General features: G+C 34.2%; 1 protein-coding gene across 5 annotated transcripts; it reads right to left on the bottom strand.

Annotated features, from left to right (window-relative positions):
• Positions 1 to 14: 14 nt before the first annotated feature.
• On the bottom strand, positions 15 to 19,357 carry LOC136782250 (androgen-induced gene 1 protein-like). 5 transcript variants are annotated; one of them, XM_066741555.1, is made up of 6 exons: positions 19,247 to 19,357; positions 13,009 to 13,174; positions 4,044 to 4,181; positions 3,377 to 3,594; positions 2,510 to 2,661; positions 15 to 1,669 (listed from the first exon to the last, which is right to left on the bottom strand). In XM_066741555.1, exons 2-6 carry the CDS (start codon positions 13,162 to 13,164, stop codon positions 1,614 to 1,616), a joined length of 720 nt encoding a protein of 239 aa, XP_066597652.1. In that variant the 5' UTR covers positions 13,165 to 13,174; positions 19,247 to 19,357; the 3' UTR covers positions 15 to 1,613. The 5 variants fall into 5 exon arrangements, with proteins under 5 accessions (XP_066597652.1, XP_066597651.1, XP_066597647.1 ...); XM_066741554.1 differs by lacking the exon at positions 19,247 to 19,357 and adding an exon at positions 17,019 to 17,402; XM_066741550.1 differs by lacking the exons at positions 13,009 to 13,174; positions 19,247 to 19,357 and adding exons at positions 6,564 to 6,747; positions 6,816 to 6,966.
• Between the last annotated feature and the right edge of the window lie 3,444 nt (positions 19,358 to 22,801).

Below are 22,801 nucleotides of genomic sequence, written 5' to 3'. Positions count from 1 at the left end.
AGATTGTCTTAAGGAGAAATCTTATAGAACGTTTGATTATGTTGAATATCGTTTTTCTTTGAGCAATCCAGAAAAATGATCAAAAACGGAAGATTCTTAAATTCAAGAAGACCTGTTAGTTAATGAACTACCGATATTTAGTTACTAGAACATGGCTACAATTCTGATCTACAGATGTCTAGCCGATGGATACATAAAATTAATGAACTTTTAATATTTGATAATTTTTTAATTGAGGTCTAAGCCTCACATTTTAATAAGTATCGATTACTATCACATCCGGTATATTTATAAAAGGAAAAAACTGAATCTAAAATTTATCTTATCTTATAATAAAGTCTTCCAATTTTCTATGCAATATCTGTGAAATTTTACAAGACTGACGTTTGTTGTTATGCAGCGATACAATATTTTTGTGAAGAAATTTTCTTAATAGTACATATATTTGCTTTATCCCATGTTCATGAAGTAATGATAATTTTTTTAAACCATTTATTGCTACAACGATGATAAGCCTTAATTTGGTAGCAAAATAATTTAATGCATTTATGCTCTATTAGGAATTCTATACATTTATACCATTTTTATATACGTATACAGTAGAAAATAAGTATTTTTACACAAGAATAAGACTATCTCGGTACTTACTACGTATTTTACAGATTCTTTTTTAAAGCGATGTAGAATAAACATCTCTCGTAATTTGTATATAGTATATATTTTGTACCTAACTACGCAATCTGACTCGTAGATTTTACACAAAAACAATCGGCAAAATAAACAAATTGATTGGTATCGTCTTCCAGATCAATTCATTTACTTTTCAGTGCTTAATAAATATTTTTCTTCTCTGTGCAAAATTTGTAAAATATACGAGACGTGGAAGGTTTTACTACTTAAAACTTGTGATCGCACCAAACTGAAAATGCTATAAAAAAGTGCCTTAAAAAATTGCACAGAACACTTATGCAAATATTGTTTATGGCAATAATAAAAAATTGATGTATAAAAAATCTAATGTGTTATTTATTTTTGAATCCTTTGGATAAAATAATTCAGGTGTAAATTTTTGGCAAGCCGTTCGCGATAACTTTGTTGTAACATACCTGTTGTTGTATTGTTAACAGAATTTTGATCTTTACACTCTTTAATGCTTTTTTCGTCATTATTGAGAGACGCGTTAAAATATACAACAAAATATCTTTTCTTCTCACAATTAATAATTTTTGTCAAATAAAAATATGCCTAAAATGAAACACGCAGGAGAGAATTTTCGTGTTAAAATGTGTAAACACATCTCCGGTTGTTAATCAGCTTACCCTGATCGGATTTTGCCAAAAGTCTGGTTGGAGTTGTGTTTGCAACAGCGACAGGATGAAACGCGAATTCATCTGTTAAAACGTATTTCCCGCTTTAATTTTTCAAACTCACTGCACACAGAGGTCGTTACAAGTCCGGCGACGAGACACAAATTTCATCCAGCAGATGCAAGATTTTTGGCATCCCCACGAAGTTGTGTTGGATGGATTAGTAAAAGTTCATCGCAAACTCTTTGAATTCATTGTCGATCAGTCTCAGAGAGATACGGTCCTCCTGCGTTGACCAGTGCTTCTTTACGTTTTCAATTCTGGGCTGTATCTGTCAGCGCTCTCGGCGAGGTATCTTTTTCCTACACCCGGTACAAATACCTTTAGTCCGCTGCTCTCAACAATCTTAAATACTCTATCTAACATCTATTTTCGCACCATTTTATCACGTGCATTGGGTTAATAATAACTAGATCTCTGATACATCTTTTTTTATGATTTTGTTGTTGCTATCTTTTTCTATAAATTCGAACTCACGTTCCACATACATTTATTGGAATGCCAAGCATGAATTCGCTACAGTCAACGACAGTCAAAGAAGATTCTAAGAAAGTACAAAAAAAGTTACACCGGGTGAAAAGAGAAGCAGAGTGTCAGCTTGTCGTGTTATTGTTTTTTCAAGCCATCCACGAGTCTCAGAAGCGAGAATCGTGTTCGTGTATTAAATTTCGCAATAGTTCTCTGTTTAAAGATAATCTCGGTTGATCGCCTCAATCAGTTGGTGAAATTAGAGAGGGGATAATTTGAATCTAGTAATATTCCTTAGAATTTGACGGCTTAACCGAGTCACTCTCTCACTTCGGTGTAACAGGAACGCTACTAGTGAGACAGTGTTTTTAGACAATGGTACTTGTGTATACTTGATCGTAGCGAATTTTTGCGTTTAATCCAAGCCGCTATTTACATGCTGGAGTGACTTTACTTATCCGGGAATTTTGGCGAGTTAACCTGGCTGCGTTATCCTGAGCGTTTTGAACTCGCGTTTGCATGCACTGTTTCAGATATTGCGTGCAGCGGATAAGATTGAACAAAGTTTTTTTGATTTTCATTCACCACCACCACCACCGTAGGTGCCCGTTCGCCGGCTGGCAGAGGCTACTTGGACTTGGAATGAGATTTGTGGCGTTTAGTTTGTTTGTTACCCCAGACGAGATTGTCCAGTTGCTCCCCGCTGATGTACAAAACCACTGAGAAGCACAACAGCACCACGAAGAAGACCACGCGTAATGGCCACGACAGCACCTCCATCACTGGGTACACCCAAACTCCACTCTTAACGTAAATCACGTGGAGCCTGCACAAAAACAAATGTATATGTACATATACATATATACAATTATATACCAATCCTGATCCTTTCTTGCAACAATTAATACATTTTTGATTGCCAGCAATTCTACGTTTGGACACGAGTGAAACAATCTTGTGATTGGTCAACAATGTGCTCAGGAGAATCATTGGAAATTAACGAGTGCCTTCAAGTTTTTAACACCTAATCCAGCTCTTCTATTATTTTTTTGTAAACATGTCGATAAAAATTCAGAACAAATGTATAGAATTTTGTATAACGTAGAATATCTGACTTTTTAGAAATCTTTTAATTGTAATGAGCTTAAATATGATTTAATATAGATAATGTAGAAGAAAAGGTGTTAATTACTGGAGATCATTAATGAACAAAATATTTCTGGATTTTTATAATTTTTTAACCATGTCATTAAAAATAAAAGTTAAATTTAAAATATTAATGTAACAGAACCCTCCTTAATTTTTAGACCACTGAAAAATCTTGTATGAAACATTATTTGACCTTTACTGAGGTCACAACCAAAAAAGAGTATCAAATTTTTGGGAATTTCTGGGAGAAAAGTACAAGTTGCAGTGGTCCAAAAGTTGTGTTGCTTAAATTCTATTTTTATAAAGTTTTTATTGTTAATGTCAAAGTTCACTGTTTCATACAGAGTACAGGATGCAAGTTTAGCGTAAAGTATACGGAATTTTTTACTCACCAGATTAAGTAAATAAGCATAAATGTAATTAAACCACCGAGGCCATTTTTTCGTTTAGGATATTCACGAGGTGCGACGATCATCTCCAATATAGTGGAGACCATTATCATCGTGTGCATTAAGTGATTCAGCCACCACGGGAAGTACGGGTCCAAGGCTTTTGGTAAAACCAGTTCACGGTCCACGAACATTAACCCCCAGAAAGTCACGCCTACAAACTGTAAATTTCACGCTTCACTGTAATTTGCAATTTTATCTTTAATTCTAACATTTTATTATCAATTTATATTGCTTTGTAAAATAAGTTTTCTTACGTAAATATTTAGATAATACATATTTTTTATTCATGATTAATTTATATTACCAATTAATTAAGATATATACGAATCATAAAAATAATATGATTTTAAATTGGCTTAAGTATTCAAACTCGTACAAGATAATGCTTTTTCCTATAAACAGTGGGGTGCAAGTCTGCGCATCTTAAATAAATACCCCTACCACATTTTAAATTATCTCATGCATCCACAACGAAAGAAAATCAGACCTAGTTAAATGGGATAATTAGGACAAGTGGTGAAGATATATATATCTAAAAATTGATTGTTATTATTTCTTAGTAACATTATATTAACATACACTATTTCACATAAGAGCAGTATCTTACCATGGCCACTGGATAACTGATGGCAGCATGAAAATAGTCCTTTACTTTGCGCATCACGGGCCTTTTCTTTGGACTCACTGCATTCGTTCCAACCCAGTCGTTTAATATGCATATTAGGAAGAATAATGCCTGTGCGATCTTAAAAATATAAAAATATTCTTTAATACACATATCTAGAGATCTGATTAAATAATCGATAGCATAATATATATAGACTATGTGCTGCAAATCTTCAAATAACACGTAATTATAAATAAGATGTTAGTCAACTTTATATCACTAAACGTTAAGGCCTTAAAAAGTTAAATAAGCCAAAAAACGACTGAATCAATTTAAGCAATTCTAAAATATCAAGGATAAAATTTTATTTCCGAAGTTTAATAGAGTATTTCAAATTATTATATTTTCACATTACAATTTTATTAAAAACACCGCATTAAACTGGTAATTTGATCAAACTCTCACTGTATAATGTTAACCTAGTTTTTTTCTGAAAATGACCAAAAATCACTCAAACACTTTCACGTCCCTAAGACATGGGTATTCATATTACAAATACTTATTTGTTGTATTTCTAATTCATACTAAAAGCAGGGGATTAGGAAGTTTCTAGAGGATACAATTTTAAAGTGGGAACTGTTTTGAGAAGTTGGTAAGTGCTATTCGGTTTATAGGGGGAGTGGGAGGAGGCACATCAACAATGGTGGCAGGTGTCCCGTGAACTAAGCGAAACAGCTTTTATATAATCGCGTTTTCCGCTTCAGAAGTTTTCATTCACAATGAAGATAAGCATTATCGGTCGAGTCAATCATCCCCGAGATCTTCGAAGCACTTATCAATAGAAACGCAAAGCTGTCAAAGGGGTAAGTCCAATCTTTCCAACCTAACCTCAAAATTTGATGGAAGGAAGGAGAAGTTTCGATGAAAAACAACTGCTATCCCACACAAATAGAACAAAGGAATGAAAAATTTATATTTATTTAAAAAAGAAAATTTCTGGTGTAATAATTCCATGGAAATAAATAAATCTGTAAACAGTGCATTAGCGAGAGTTGAGCGAACTACTAAAATAACAATAAATCAAATTTTGATCAAGATTGTTTTCTTTTATTTTGTCAAGCAGCAATAGGATGATTAGGGGGGTTAATTATCGAAGAATCAAAATTGTAATGGAATATTTCAACTGCGAAGTACGAAAATTGACAGGTGGTTATGTCAGAGTAATTTCAACTGTCCTTATTTTCTTGATCTTATAATATATATCTCTATGGCAGTTTTCTCTGTTACGCAAACACTGTAATAAGAACATGGTGCAACGACTTGTGGACCCCTACAAGAGGTTTTTGTCCAGAGTTTATAATGCACTTCCTCAAATGCGACTTACGGCTAAATTATTATGCCGAGCGTGCCAAAAGTTTCGTCAATCCTCTCTTGTCCACTTCTCTACGTCACTCTGCGTATTTGCTTGTGCGTGTATGGTTACAAATGCAGGTGCAACTTAAAAATCGAACACGACAAGTGCGTGAGCTGGAGTGCAAAAGGGTGATTTACAAGTGTCAACTTTGCTCGATGAAAATTTGATTACGTCGGGAATGTAAATATCTTTTTGGCAGATACTGCAGACTTAAAAGGTTGAGTAAATACATTTAACGCTCTCTTTCCCCTCTGCTTTTCTCTCTCTTTAATAAGACGAACACTTTTAATTACCAACAATTTTTTATCCGTGGAATCGCTGAATAATGAGCTAAGTATAATTTTGTGAAGTTGAGTAATTAAAACAGAAAAAAAAATAAAACCTTCATATGATTTAGGACAAAAATATACTGTATTTTAATCTACTTATGTATAAACTTTAATAGTACATTTTTTGACATTTTTATATAAAGATTTTGCTGTAGTTTTGGTTAGTAACTCTACTTTACATAACTGCACTTAGCCCCTTGTTAGCGTGCCACATAGATATATAAATTTAACCGTTAAATTGATTAAAATGAAACTAAAAAATGTTTTAGCTTCATTAGCTGTTTCTTGAAAATAAACTTCATTTAAATATTCCAAATGTGCGTGACCAAACGAGACTGATGAAAACTAATTTATGCAAATGTTTTTATTATATTTTTATTTATAGTGCACACGCACATTTATATAACTATAGCATGTTTCTAGCAACTTCATTCACTGATACAATTTTTTTGACTTGATAAAATTTGATTCGAGGAGGTGAGAAGAAAAATATACTACTTATATAATTATTGAAAGGTGTTTCTTTATTTCACAAAATTTACTAGATCTGATGAAACGTATCTATAAAATATTACGAGCATCCGAGATAATATTTGACCTGTCTAAAAGTTTCTTGAGTAATTTGAAAATTGAAAAGTGTCGAGAAGCTTTGGAAAGAAACGTGGTACTTGTAGTAAAAAATATCAAGCAAAATTTCTTTGATGAGAGCACAATTCGGAAAGGGAAGAATTTGGATAGTTCGAAGGAAAGTACGTTGGCGATGTAAGTTATACTAACCGCGTCCCAGAAAGTGAGGAACTTGAATTTTCCCCCGAAGCCGCTGTGCATCTTGGTGACATTTTGCGGAACGATGGTAAAGTAGTAATCGTAGTAAACCGAAAATGCGAACTGCAAGCACGCAACCACGTGGAATCCGATCAGTAGGCCTCCTCGCATTTCGCAAATCCTCTCACCTTTCCGTCTGAAATTTCAATTGCTCAGAACCCAGGAAAAACTTTCGCCCACGCAGTAAACTCGCGCAAAACTCACTGAAAACCATTAGCTAATTTCCCTGATCGCGTAAGATCCATCCTACTTACTCTTATACCACTACTACTATACATGCATGCACTGTGGAATCTCTCGATTCGCTATTCACCCGGAGAGTCGCCGGAAGCTGACCTTCGATTCGAGCTCCTCGATTCTAAAAATTGCCAGACGGTATCGTAAAAACAATTTTCACGATGGAAAATTTCCAGCGTTATGTGTATATTTGTTACTTCGTTCTGTGAATACTCGAAACACGCCGTACGATGTACGAGAAAGTATGCAGAGTTTGGCAGTGGAAGCGAGACTAGAAAAGCTAACAAGTTCAATCAGTGGCATTAAACAGGCCAATTATACGTGCAGCGTTATCTAACGGTATTTTTTATCCCGTTGAACGATGGGAGTAAAATGTTCCAGTGGCTTCTTAATACGTACGAGTTCTTAATTATTATCATAATTACGCTAGGAGAATTGAAGATCGACTTAAAACTATTGGAAAATTATATAAGAGCCTCGTCTTCTTATATAATGCAAATTGTTTGGACGTGTGTATATACTTCTCTCATTCTATTCGCGGATAATTTCACTTTCGACAGATATTCTCTCTCTTTCTTTCTCTTTAAAGCTAAGAAACCGGTTAAATCATAAAAAGATAGATCAAGGGTTAACTTCCGCCTGGATTAACTATATACAAGGTGTAACAAAATTTGCGTATATTCTTACAGTAATAAATAGAAGATGGAACAAGGAGTCGCGGCAATTATTGAATCAACAACTTTTACGAAACCTCGAACTGTCATTATTTGCAATTATCGCAAGAAAAAATATGGAACGCCCTTAATACATATTAATTAACGAACAGGGTATATATAAATCGTTAAGAGGTTCCTAGACAACTTTTAACTTTACCTTTAGGAAAGAGCTAAATTTACAGATAAATTTTCAATTCTTCACTGCATATCCACACGTACTTTTATTCATCCCCCCAATTACGAAAATCACCGATCAGTTAAATACGTATTATAGAAAATTGAATCTAGCCGTTCCCTATTTCCGCTTAGAAAATCATAAATCTTTTCTTAATTTCACTTTCATTTGACAAAGAAAGTTGTTCTTCGGTGAAAAAAAGCAGAGGAAGTTTTGACGAACTGGATTCGGATAGGAATCTTGTGGTTTTGTAGTATATGGCTAATGTAACGGTTAGTTTGAGCAAGGCAATTAGAATCTCATTGTGGTATATTGACATTATAAGAATACTCTCTGTTGCTCTCATCCATTACAAATAATCAGATCTGTTATGAAACAATAACATAAACATATCAATAAGACCCTCTTGAGAACTGTTTTAGATTCAAACCGATCAAAAGTCAATTTTTAACACTAATATACCAAGTTTTTCAATGGAAAACTCCCACACTTAAAAATAGAGATTGAAAAAACTGAATAAAGCTAGAGACCTCTTTTTCTAAGCGATAAGATCTAATTGAACTCTAGTGCGAAGAATAGTGATTATTTTGATCGGATAAGATCATAGATTTGTCATAAATTGAGAAAAAAGCGTCGTTTACTGGTAAGAAAAACATAACCTCGGAAAGATATCACGAGTATATTCACAGAGTAAATGTCAGGGCGAATGTAAACTACTTTTATCGCGTCTATCATCGTCAGTGAAAATGACCACGTGTTATTGTTATTTTTATCCGAGCCGGTAGCCATTCCGCTCCCTATATTTGGCAAGAAACCACGCAAAACATAACCTATTTCGCACAAGTCGTCCTTCCAAATTTACCAGATTCTCTACTAGCTATACTAATTGTCAAAACTTTAACTTCCAGTTGTACGTAAACACTGTGCGAGAGGTCACATCCGATCTTCTCAGTTTTACTTCGATGTTTATGCATTCGGCACGTTTTATTGCCACCGAAGCGTGACGGCGAAGGTCGTACTCTGATTAGTTTCCCTCCAAAGACTCTAGTTCTCTGTATATACGTTAATCGAAGAGTGTAGAAAACAGAATTGAATTGATGAATCGAACGCTGCACATGGTTTTCGGGTGGTTTTAGCGCGCGATCGGAACACCTGGTGGCCTTACTTGTAAACTGGAGGATTTCGGGTAGCGAAAGATAGAGCCTCGTGGTTGGAGGGTTTATTCGCCAATGGCGAAACGCGATTCTTCGGATTGCACCGGCCGTGTCGCTGGTCTGCAGCCTACTGAAGACTGGTGGCACAGTGGCAAGGCAAACTGACTCTGCTGACGGATCACGGATGAGCGAAAAGCCGCTCTTTGCTGAGAACCTCTGCACTAGTGTTGGTGAACCCACATATACGAACATACACTCGCCGCTGCTGTTCTATACGCACGTGACCACCAGCCGCTGTGTGCCATTTATGTAAACACAGACAAGCAGTTGCGCATTATGCAAAGTTGACGGGATTCCTGGAAGGGGGAGAAAGGTAAAAGGGGCCACACTGCCAGAGAGAGATGGGATTATTCCACGCGTTTCAAACTCCCCCTATATATTATATCTTTTTACAAATAACCCTAGCTTCGAGCCAACACAACTGTCAATAATTATCGTCAGTAATTTCCCGCTTGCTTTGCGGAAACGAAGAACGCGAAGGGGCTCGGAATACCCGGGAGAATTTGATGATTTTTACTTGTAAAGCAAAACACATAAAATAAACTTGTGCTACCGGGATTTCACCCATTCTTACCCACGACGTTCTTCGGTTCGTCTTTCTATCACTCGGCCAATTATTATCACTCTTCGTCAAATTGCAGCCTATCAAGACTTTTTCCTGTATTTCTAACCTCACTCATTTTTGATTCACCACGCAATTATCGCTCGTTTATCCACTAACAAAGTTGCTAAGCTCCGTGTAATGTTATTTCTCACCAGTGGTCTTTCTAAACTTTTGCAATTTTGCTTGCCATTCTTTGCACAATTTCTGCATTCCTCGAAACTCTTTCTAGCTGAATTGCTGCAACTACCGGTCGACGAATCATCATTGTTTTGGGAAGTTCGGGAATTGCGCAAACGCCTCGTCCTAGTCCCCGTACCACGTCTTACTATTAAAGATTCACGAATAGGAAATTGTGGAAATGGGGATACGCAGTCAAGTTTAACGACCGCGAATCGACGGTAAGGCCTCTGCTCCACGGTATCCCCCTCTTCTATGGCCATTCTAACCTAACCGAGAGCCAAGCTGCACGACGAACGAGTCTAACCTCCGTATCGGAGAGAAAAACTGTATGAAAACAATGAAAAATGGCGTGGTACCGGTATTATTGCAGTCAAGTTTAATGACAGTACGCAATATAGTGTGCAATCACGGTTTTAAGTTAAATTCCTTTTTATTTTTCGGTAATTATGCTACAGTCTGTATCAAAAGTTGGAAAGCAACACTGGCTTACATGAATAGCGAAAAATTATTACGTTTGTATTCTAAACTAGAAATTTTGTTATTTTTAGGTACCAGCGCGATGTGATACAATTCTTTCACAAAAACAAAAGGCTTTAATATCAGTACCAAAAAAATCTGTCGAAAAAGTTAATTCCTCTGCAAGTTAAAGATTATTATCGACAAGTTTGAGAAAATTGCGCAAGGTGATCAGGGTCGTAAGAAATTTTAAAATTGGAGTTGCAAAATAATTCCTTCTCATTTTTGGTCATCGCGCAAATTGCGATTTAATGAGGATAGCTGGAAACAGTTTTGCAAATGACGTTAGCTACGGAAATTGCTCGGAAGCTTTTGGACGGCAGTGTTGCCGGATTTCCGGTGTGTTTTTATTTTGGCGCGGACCTGCAAATCGAAATTGCTGCATCGCGCGATATAGCTGTAACAACGTATTGAGTTTCCAGCTTTGCAACGCTCAGCTTCCAACCTGGAAGCTAACGATCTCTATTTATTGTTTTGGGTTTCTCTGAAAAAAATTTTCTTGCAAATCTAATATTATCAATGATTAATTTTGCACATAATATTAAATTTTCAAGTCGACTTTACAATTTTAATAAGCTAGAGCGATTGAAAACAAAAATTGCAGAATAATTTTCAAATCTCTAAATTTAAAATAATTTAAATGTTTTTTTTAATTTTACTGGAATAGATTAATCGTAGAAAAGAAATATAAAAATGTTCACAGTCGCTTAATGAATTTGTACTTTTCTCGTTTAAATAAGATTATACCGAGAGTCTTTAAAAAAATGACACGAAACTGACATTAACACAGACTCGTATTTGCTAATTCTTACCAAATCACAAATACCTAAGATCTGGTTTATGAATTTCTATTGCGTGATTTCCGATGATAATTGACTGTCAGGATCTGTCTTTCGCTCTGTTTTTTGTCGAGTAATTGCAGGGATCATTGAAAACCGCAGTATTTATATATAATGATAAAAGAACAGTAACTCTTGTATTCAATTTGTCAACTGAATTATTGCTGATTGTGATCCACTGATTTTTTTATTGCAATATTTCAATATAACCAGCAGGAAATTCCTATTTTCTTTTTGCTTTGAAATTTTATTTATCAATTATTAAATTTCATTCATTTTCCTCTGAGAGAGAATATAATTTTTATTTTTCATACAAGAGCAATGCTCCTTTGTACAAATAATGTAGAAAAAGTATGTGGGAGAAAGAGAGACAGAATGATGCTTCATTTTTAATAAGACCGACACAGAGATTAAAATTAAAAAAGAGTTTGGATCGAATGAGATATTAAAGGTAGAAAGAAGCAGTTTTTTTTACTCGATTCCCATTACAAGTTACAAACGTTATTATTACAGTTTGCTTTTATTCTAATTTCAGGAAAGGAGAATGATAACGAGTATTTCAGAAGGATTTTAGATGGCTTCGCGAGTGGAAAATGACAGATGAGCGTTTGGGGGAGAGGATCATCGTTAAATTTGAAATTTCAAGCACCAGACGAATTGGAATTGCTTGAAGGGCCCACTGACCCATTTAGTGCACACAGAAATCACTCGAGACGAGTTGTTCTTCTCATCGACCAGCGCGAATCAATAAGTGAATAGGGTCGCCTCTAATGCTCTGGACAATTCTTGATAAAGTGCTGATATCAATAGGCTTTGCTCTAGCCCTGATAACACCTCCAAAATGCAATCAAGAAACTCGAGGAATATTTCTCGTGTTCATTTCAGCACTAATTATTTTTTATAAAGATTATAACGTTTCTACTCCATAAGACTCATTTAGCAATACTTTTAGATCAATTTAATGGCAACGACTTGTAATTATTAATTGTGCATCTTTCAAAATATTTTGCAAGCAATAGAAATTAATTTCTTCTTTTAATACTGGAGTAACTTACGATTTACAGTAATTTTGTAATTAATTACTTTGTTTATGATCATTAACACTTGAACTGTAGAACTATTTAATGGCACTAGTTTATAGGTTTCTTGTTCTTGAATTACTAACTTTAAAGACACTGCAGCAGAATTTTATAAATTGAATTCTTATCTTAAATGAATGCTAATTAAATGGATAATTAAATTTGTGCATTAACTTTATTTTGTTCAATGTCAGATTTAATTTATTATAGCAATTAGACATTTATCTCATCAGTAGTTGTAGATTTAATTCTTCTGGATACAATGTTAACGTTGTAAATTAAAAATTCTCGTTTACAAATAACCACAGTTCAAGCAAAGAGTGTAACAAGTTACAATTAAATTGAACTAGGATTTTAATGGAATAACCAAGAGATTAAACAAAATGTTAACATTTACACGGAATACTTGCTCCAAATGACAATTAAAACTAGAGAATCAGCTGATTCAAATGATAGTATATTCCCACACATATTATTCAATTAAACGAATCATCGTCACAATTTTTAACGATAAATCTATCATGACTCGATAAACGAGACAAAAATTATCGTCTACCCAGACTGTAAGTTGCCATGCTCATTATCACTGGCACGATAAGGGGACACAGATTGTTGTAAATTAGCAGGAATAAAATATTAAATAAATTATGCAAAAGAACGTTAAAAAACGTACGTGAACAGGAATAATCTGACAAGTTAAATATTGAGAGTGTGTGAAATTTAAACGTATGCATAGAAGCTATAATCGTGCTCGAAGGACAATGTGGCATGAATTTCGTTGGGGAAGAAATTCTTAGCTCGAGTATGATTGAAATTGAGCAATGCTTGTTCACTTACCAAACACCAAATAGTCAGGTATTTCAGCTGGCCTGGGTCGAACTTTTTAAAAACATCTGTCAGCATTGGAATGTATAGAACAAAGTGTGCATAGTAGCACGTGTACAGATACGTTGCAAATGTTGCAACGTGGATTACTTTGTTCAACGAGTCCATGTTTCAATAACTGCAAATGAAAAATAAATTATATAAAATTTTTATTTTTAAAACAATTTTGATATAAGAAAAAAATATGACTGTCGAGCTATGACCTTGGATCATAATGTTATTCCTGGAGCGTTCAGGAAATTTTGCAAACAATAGTTTAGGGGCGAGGGGGTGGGGATACAATTAGGAGGCTCCAACCAGTCGAAATCTTAAATAGGCAATTTCACAATTGTAAAGAGGTATTGTTCAACGTTATCCAGTCATTGTCAATAGAGAATTGCGTGGTCAGTACAATTGGGTGGGTGCGTGTGGCTTTTGCAGTGTGCGTGGGTGCGTATTTCTTTTAGTGTGTGTGTGTGTGTGTGTCAAAGCCAGCGAGAGTATCCGTGAGCTAGCTAAACCTGGCAACCTTCGATTACGCGAATGGTATACATAGTACCAACTGTATAACAGACCGGCCAGAGCCTTCCAGCGACCTTGACCATACGCTCTAAACCTCGTTCTTTCACCGACTGAAATACCTACTTTTATTTATTATGCAAACGTTGCGTTACTACTTCAGATTTATCTATAGGATTCCTCTATACATTCCTTTTTCCTGCAATACATACACACCTTTCTTTCCTCTCCAGAAACATCACAAATAAAAATCACTGTTCACTCTAAAAATTCTATTCTTCCACTTTCACATTTCATCATTTTTTAAACCATTAGTCTCTCTTCTTCAAATTTTTGAATCGTGGAATGAGATTTTCCGAATAAATTAATAAAATTGTTGCAATAAGTTGAACATGGATAGGAATTTATTTATATTCAATATTATTAATTTTTTGTTATTACTTTTCAATCGTTACAAATAATAATCTGCTGTACAATAATTGTTTAAGTTAGTTAGAATTTTATGCTTTTATTGGAGTTTTAAGTGGTTCAATTGCAAGGGATTACAGTGAAATTGATGATGATGTTCAATTGACGATATTTTGTATGTATTAGTGACAAATCAATTTGTCGTGAAAATCATCGAACCCTGATGATCCGTTGTTCGAATTTATCAGCACACTTAATTATAGCCACTTGAATCTACTTAAATGTCAATTTAAATACCAGCATGCACGTACGTTATAGCACAGCCAGACAGAAAATAACGTTATCAATGAAAATCTGTTGTGTCACTGTATACACCCAGATCCATCATGATGCATTCGTATAAAAATGAAAGCTACCGAGCAATTATTTATGATAATAAACAAGAAATATTGGTTACTCATTTATTCACTAGAATTTATTACTCTATAATCTTGTATCAACGTTGTTAACTCTTTAAAAAGATAAAAAAGAAAATAAATAAAAAATTCCACGTGTGCAAAATTTAAATTTTCGTAGCTGAAATTTTCCATGTCACACTTTATTAAAAATTACACGTGAATTCTTCCTTTCGACAAAATTTGCAGTCCTATCGTCAACTTAATTTTATATAAATTTGTACTACGTATTCAAAGAGTCACGTGTTTCGCATTTTTTATTTTGTTATCTCAAACTTTCCATCTCTTTTTCTTTCCTCTGAATAAACAATTGAATTAACGTACAAACTATTTTCGTTCAACGAATATTTTTTTATTGTGAGATAAATTTTGTGAAAGTTTTATGCACTCTTCTTTGGATTTACACACGCAAACACACACACATAATTCCAAATGAATTATTTTATCTTTAGTAGCCAGTTTTTAATTTTTATCACGAGTTATTTTTGTTTTTAAAAATTATTTGTGTCTCTGCAGTTTAGATTCTAAACCGAGCAGCGTGACTTACAATTCTAACGGTTTGATCTCCAGCTCGACCTTCACTTACTTTAATTCGAGCAGTACTGTTTAAAAATCGTCTGCGTTTCTCATTTGTATTGTAAGTCGACTAGCATGACTTACATTTCTAACGATTTGATCTCCAGTTCGACCTTCGCTTTAATTTTCATCGTGAGAGAGACAAAGCTTATTAAAATCGTTTGTAATTCTCATTTGGATTGCAATGCGAGTAACGTAAAATTCACTCATTCTTTTTTAACGTAGGAAATAACATTTATAGAAGCATTTGTATTTTTTTCTCGATTATTTAGTTATTACCGACAATTTTTACAAATTATTTGCATTGTTAATCTAGTCGTGATTTTTAATTCTAACGAATTGGTCTTGATGTCCCACTTCAATTTACTGTAATTTTATTCCTAAGATATTAAATTTTTCAAAATCATTTATATTTTTTAAATTACACGATGAGCACAACACTGGTTGGAAAATTATTTTAATTGCGAATCTAGCAATGATTTATACTTGGAATGATTTAACTTCGAGTTTGGCCTTCGCTTGAATTTTTATCGCGAGGTACAAAGCTTATTAAAATCGTTTGTAATTCTCATTTCTTTATAATGCGAGAATAACGCAACTCAAGACTCAAACGAATCTTCGCTCTCATTAATTTTTACTGCGAGCAATTAAATGTTAAAAAGAAATTTTGCTCTTCAGATTAGAATTCATAGCAACACAACTTGCAATCCTACATTCTAATAATTTGATCTCGAGCGTGACTTTTAGCCACGACCTTCATTCGCATCCATTGTACAAATAATATTGTTCTTCAACTTTGCATGCACGCGATTCCACTTTACCTACGATTTCCAATTATTTTGCTCATCGAAAATCCAACCGAAACTAAAACTCTTATAAACTCAAACTATTTATTACTTGGTTTTTACACAACCCTACATATCTTTATTTACAAATATTCACAATAAATTTAATTAACAATTAAAAAATATTAAATTCAATGCATACACAAATTGTTAATTTCTTTCAAGAAACTTCATCGATTATTAATTAGTTTCTCCAAGAGTTCATCAGCTTTTTGTTAATATAAAACGTTTCGATACTACAAGTTCTATGTTCATCGATAAGAAAATTAACTGGAATGAAGATACGATTAGTCATAACGTAAGACAGCTGTAATCGCACACTTATAAAAATAGTGGTGATCATTATCACGAAATTACTATCTTGATAATTATTTACTTCGCCTTGAAGTCGATACGCTGTAAAATTAAGTCTTGAATGAAATTTCTATACAAGGTGTTCGATAAGTCTCGGAATGGTCGAATAACTCGAAAACTGTAAGTATTTTATACAAATTGTTGTGTGTACGTAAATTTCTTACTATTAACCACTACTAGTTGTCAAAATTAAAAGTTTTTTAAAATTATTTACCTAAACTCACAAAATTTCAGTGATCAATTTTAAAGATTCCCAATAAATTTCGTGAGGAAATTACTAAATGAGGAGTTACAGTAATTTAGATATAACTTCACAACATTTGATGAATCACGATTGCACAACGTTTTTTCTTTTAGGGAAAATTAAGATTTCATTTCAGTTTTAACGTTTCGATTTACATCAGCCTCGTTTTTAATAAATCTTGTTTAATAAAAATGCAAAAAGTCACCTGAAAACTCGTTTCCACATTAAACGAACCACTACTAACATGTTTATTTGTTTAAACTATTACAATGAAATGCATGGCTATTCAATTAAAAAGTTAATTCTAAACGATTTTGGACGATTCTGACATAAAAGAAATTTAAAAAAGGCAATAAAAAATATCTTTTTCGAACTGCTAAATTTCTCATACGAATATTTACCAAATTCAAATAAAATGAAAACGTTCCAAGCAAATGCATCTTTTGAATAAATACTTTCTTCAAACATTGATATTTCCATTAGCATTGTTTATCTCTTCATACCCCATATTATTATACACCCTACGTAATTATAAAATATTGTTAATACATTATCCTTAAAATGAATGTACAAACTATTTACCAAAAATTGCACAATTACGCGAATCAGCTTCGAAGGCTGGATAATATTCGTATTGGAATTGCTCGATGGAAGATAATCCTAATCCAGAAATAGATTCGCGCACAATATCTTGAAGAATCACTGTTGCACAATATTTTTCGAGAGGAACGCGATCGAAGGCAGGTAGTAGAGGTTTGCCTTGAAAATTGGGATGTCAGGGGAGTCGGTGCATCGAGGGTGACCTTGAAGGACCTTGGAGGGTTGTCAGGCTGGAAGAATTCGGAGGGGCTTCGAGGGAAAGGGGGAGGGGACTTGGATAGGACGAGGAATGGCTGCAAGTGCAAAATGTGAACGAAAGAAAGAGAGAAGCACGAGAACGGTCGAGAGGCTAGAAACACAATGACCGACGGAAAACCACGAAGAATCCTCCATCGCCTCGATGTGCTTCAGTTTCGAACGCAGCAATTGGTGGGGGGAGCGGAAACGTGATATATTCTGCAGAGTTAAACCACGTTCTGTGCTGTACAGCTGACACAGACGAGCAGCCAGGGTAGCTCGAGTTGTTTCGTACACGTACACAATTCTATCTCGCTCTTCAAAACGAACTTGCTAACGCCCCGGAATTAGGTTGGAGAACACCTGGCTAATAGTTTCACCTTTGTAAAACCGGATTCGCTGTGAATAACTCTAGTAATTCGTACTGCAAAGGAACGCTGTAATTTTCAGTGAGCGGGGCGCCATCTATGTGGCAGAAACGTGTCAGGAACGTTCCTGGAACGTTTCAACGTGTCAAATTGGTTCCTCAAGCTTTTTATTCATGTTTCTCGCGCTTTTCTTATATCTGTTATGTGTGTTTTTTATGGTCAATGGTGAGCCAATCAGGGCTACTCGAGTTGTATCGTGTATCTAACCTAACTCGCTTCTTAATACCAGGGTTCTAGCTCCCTGGAACTAGGTTGGAACGCCGCAATATAATTCTACCTTCGAAAAACCGGCTTCGCTATGAATAAGGGTCGATTTAAGCCGGATTTATACGATGCAGCACCACCAGCCCGGCACACCACCGAATAGCTATTGGTTGAAGTAACATCGACTCAGCTCTCTTACACTCTTTCGAGCAATGTGTTTGTCGGTGATGTGCCAGGCTCTTATACTCTATAGTAAACATCGACCTTAACTCTAAAGCAACGCACTATTAGAATGTGTATTCAGAAAAACACTGCATTATTCAGCAACTCTATTTTGCGAACGACTTTGGATCGTTTCTAAATGTCTTCTTATTCTTTTCTAAGTATGTCTCTCGTTTGTTTTTATAACTCGTACTCGCTGGCGTTTGGAAAATAAATAATTCTTGGCTTGTACGACGATTATTAATTCTTAGCGAATATTTCCAAACAATGCTTATGTTACCTTTTGGTCAATTTCGTGACTATTCTTTTTTTCTTCTCATTATTGTTCAGTGGATTGCACACAGTAAGTGTTTTACACACATAGTGTATGAACATTTCAACATTTTTCTAGATATCAATTTTTTTGCTGTATTTAAATAGCTCGTTTAATTATAGTGGGTGAAATAGGAAAATTGTGGTCGAGGGGCGGGGTGCATTTTCCTGACAGTAAAAGAATTGTTACGATACAGCAATTATTAAAAATCAATTTAGTTTTGTCTTTCGACTCTTGCGGTTACTTTTTATTTTAGCAATTTATTTGTGTACGATCGAGCATTAATGAATTTACTATAGGTAGATACTAGGGGTTATTAAGAATATTCTGGTTATTCTTAATTAATATTTGCGGAAAACTTATTGCACGTGAGTCAGTCAACAATCAGATTTCATGGAATGGCTTTGTACTATAAATATATTTAAACAAAATACAAGAGACAAACAATTCTATTTTTTTATAGAGTAGATAATTTATTATATTAATAATAACAGAACCAATTACGAATTACCACATGCAAATCTATAAAAGCATTTAAAGGAACAACATTGAACTATGATATAATACTAAACAAATCTTATTTTTTAATATTCAAATTTGTTTACAATTAAAAACAACCATTTAAATTTAGAAATATTTGTATAGAAGCACGCAACTAATTTAGTCCACGACAAAATATTCTAGCAAAAACAGTATTATTTAATTAAATTGCCACTAAAAATGCACGCGTCATTAATAGTATAATTTATTAAATATAAATCGAGACAAAAAAAAATTGAACCGTCTATTAAAATATTTCTACTCACCGATTTTATTGAAAAAGGTAAATATCCGTTTGGATTGTCCGAAGTCGCCGAGACAAGTCACAGATACAATGACACTGTATGAACGAGGAGTCAGCGAGTCCCGGCGAGAACTGATGAGTTGGGTTTGACTGGATGTGAATGCTCGACAGATTTATCGAGGTGCGCCCCCCTCCCTCCTGCCACTGTCAACTAAGTATCAAACGCGTCAGCTTTTTCTTATCGGTGCTCTCCTTCTCTCTCGCTCTCTCTCTCTCTCTCTCTCTCTCTCTCTCTCTCGAGAGAGAGAGAGAAACCTCTCGACCACCCCTTGTTTACCATCGACATTACCTCCTCCCCGTTTTTTTATAAACAGTACATTTTGTACTCTTCCAATATAAAAATTCTTATCGTTTTTTTGTTCAAAATTGTGATTATTAATTTGAAATCTTTCATACATCCCGCTCCTCTTTCTTATAAGGTGTATATTTTTTATTTTCATTTCTTTGTGATTTCTAACTAATTTTATATATATATATATACACACTGGAGGGCATTGAAAATTACAGAAGCCCAACCCATAAGCAATATTTATGATGCAATTTGCACTGTTTTCGTTTTCATAGAAAATATCTTAATTCAGCTATGATCCGTTTTATTAGGAGCATGTTATTTTTAGTGAATTGACAGGAAGAAACTGGTAGTTTATTTTTTTATTGGTGAGAGCAATAGAGAATTTTGTGGGTTGGGCCACGATAGATCTAATGCGACCTAAAAACTGCTCTCTTTTCATCGAAGCAGTTACTTGCATCATATTCGTTTATTGATATAACGAGAAAATATCCTATTTAATTTGGACAATCCAACACTAATTCTCGTACGATCCAATAAGAAAAAATATTAATTCGTGTAGGATTGATCAATAAAATTAAATAAATACAAAAAATTCATTTCATCAGTTGTATATGTATATAAGAATATTAATTCAGAGGAATAAAAATTTCTCTAAATCAATATTTAAACTTTTCATATTTAGCTGTCTTCGTGTATAATATTATATTCTTATCAGTAACTCGAGAAAACGTGCTCTTTGCTTTGAACAATCAGACGATTCATTCAAAAGAAATCGATTTTTATTTATTGAAACGTGGCATTCAGTAATAATTATGCTCTTCAACGTTGATGTCTGCAATTCATTAAGACTATTTTTCCACCCTTGAAAACTGTCGCTTTCTCCCCGAATTGACCCATTTTTTCAAAGGGGAATAAATTAACAACAACACAGCTCGTGTATCCTGTACAAGTGCAGCAATTTTAAAAATGACTTGCGATTTTAATCATTCATCGTCGATAAACTTAAATCGTATTTTATGTCTTTATTGCAAAAATAATTGGTGAAGATGCAAATACGAAAGACAGATTAAATATTGAAGAGAAGCAATTAAGAACTTGAGTTAATAAATTAGCATTAAAAATTCAGTCTATATCTACAGGTAAAATAATTTTTGCAAAAAACTATAATTCCTTTTCAATATGGGCTTCTCCACCCTTTTATACAATAGTACCTTTAAATTTTATCTTCCCTCTTTCTCCCCTTTAAATGAATAAACTCTCGAACGAGCGAACCACTCTTGGCAAAAATCTGAATGGTAAACGAGATAATAATTTATACCATACACACACAGATCAATCGATTTCGTTCAACCTTGTTCCACCTTCGATGAATCAAATATTTCGAAAGATCAATTTTTTTCCACGATAACGACGTTCCCCATCATATTTTTTCAGTGACGATTTCTGACATATTCCAATGGATCCAGTACAACGATCGAGGGACGTCGCCTCGATCGCTGCTGTGGATTAGAGAAAGCAAAAAAAAAGGGACCCAAGAAGAGATTCTAAAATTCACTCGCTATATCGACGGAAGCACGTAGTCGAAAGCGAGTTTCGAAACGAGTCGCTTGATTTTCAGGCAAATTTTATGCATATTCATGCAATTATTTACAGAATACAATATCCACTGGAGAATTGCGTAAGATCGATGGGTCAAGGTTTCTATTGTTGATAAGATAGATATATATTTCTTCTAAATTTTTTTTTCTGTCCTTATGATTGATGCACTCTCTCGTTCAGCTGTGATAATATTGCGAAAAATTACACCGCCCAAAATCTTCGACAATCATCCAGAAGATTGACTCATCGTTCGACAGATAATCTTTTGTTGTGTCTACGAAGGGTCAAAGTTCATATAATTGCACCAATCGTTCGCTGGCACAAAAAGTCTCTGCATCTAAAAACTTATTCAACGAGTTGATTATACGCAATGGTGACGTCATAAGTAGAAAGATACTCGATTACATGGAAAATGATGGATTAAAAAATTGATAATGTCTTGTATATAGAGTGTAGCAATTTATTTAGCTCGAAGCATTGATGTTAAAATTCTTTTATTCGTATAATTGCGGAAGGTATTAATTTTCTTTATTTAATTATCAGATTTGACTATAGATTTGAATTTAGAAAGGGTTTTTGCAAATATTAATGTTCTTTTTTTTACTAGCTTCCTTTTTTGTTCTCTTGTTTACCTGGCAGCGCTGGTTACCTAAGGAGTATAATTTAAAATTATAAGAGAGATGACGATTAGAAATGATAGTATAATTTTTACACGTTTTATTGTTGGTTTTAAGAAAAACTTATACAAAAATAAATAATCGTTCGGATGAGAAAGGAAGGAATGTGGAAATGAGAAACAAAAAGGGATAAGGGTGTAGAAAGAAAAAAATTAAAGGAGGAGAGAAAGAAAAGAATGAAAAAAACAAACTTTTGTCATGCTGAGAGCATCAGGAAATTTAAATTCTATTATTCTCAAAGAGCATTGGCTTTTGTATGAATTCTTATGCAACGAGTATTATCGCCAATAGCTTGAATGCCGTTGTCCGGAATGCCCATTTTGTAATCTTGAAAGAACTTTAAGTATTCAAACGCCTGTACACGCATTCTCGTCATTATTATTATGTTAATGAAACGGTGGAACAATAATTTTTCATTAAAACCTTCGTAGATTTAATTTTCATTATTCTCATGCGCGGTGTATTAATTTTTTATTAATTTTCCAAGAAAATTAATAAAAATTAATTTTCGACGCACGTCACTTTTTTTTAACGATACGATAAATGTGAGCCAAGGTTCCTCGCAGATCCTTACATGGAGGATAACGCAATAATCAGCTTGCTTTGTCGCAGGAATTTCAAGCATGGTACGAAAAAGGCGTGAATTAATCAATTATGGGATAATAGGACTCTTTCCTCTTAATTAGCTTTTTAGGCTAATTGAGCTCGAGGGTGAGTCGAAGCTGCAAAATGACCGAGAGCCACTCCCGGATCCAGAGTGTCCCGGATGTAATGATAATTCCACGAGAAATTGTCAAATGATAAAGTTAAATTGATAAAAACAGCTCGTACATGAAAATAAACTTATCGCTGCTTTCATTTGCACCATTTGTAGCCGTTATCGTTAAAGATTAATCATTGCGAAGAGTGGCGAAAAGAAGCGAAGAAAAAAAGAAGCTATTCGTTGCCG

Source organism: Prorops nasuta, unplaced genomic scaffold (genome assembly GCF_024137725.1).
Source record: "Prorops nasuta isolate Cenicafe-Biocafe unplaced genomic scaffold, Cenicafe_Pnas_1.2 PNAS00025, whole genome shotgun sequence".
NCBI lineage: Eukaryota > Metazoa > Arthropoda > Insecta > Hymenoptera > Bethylidae > Prorops > Prorops nasuta.
This window is presented reverse-complemented; position numbering and strand designations above follow the sequence as displayed.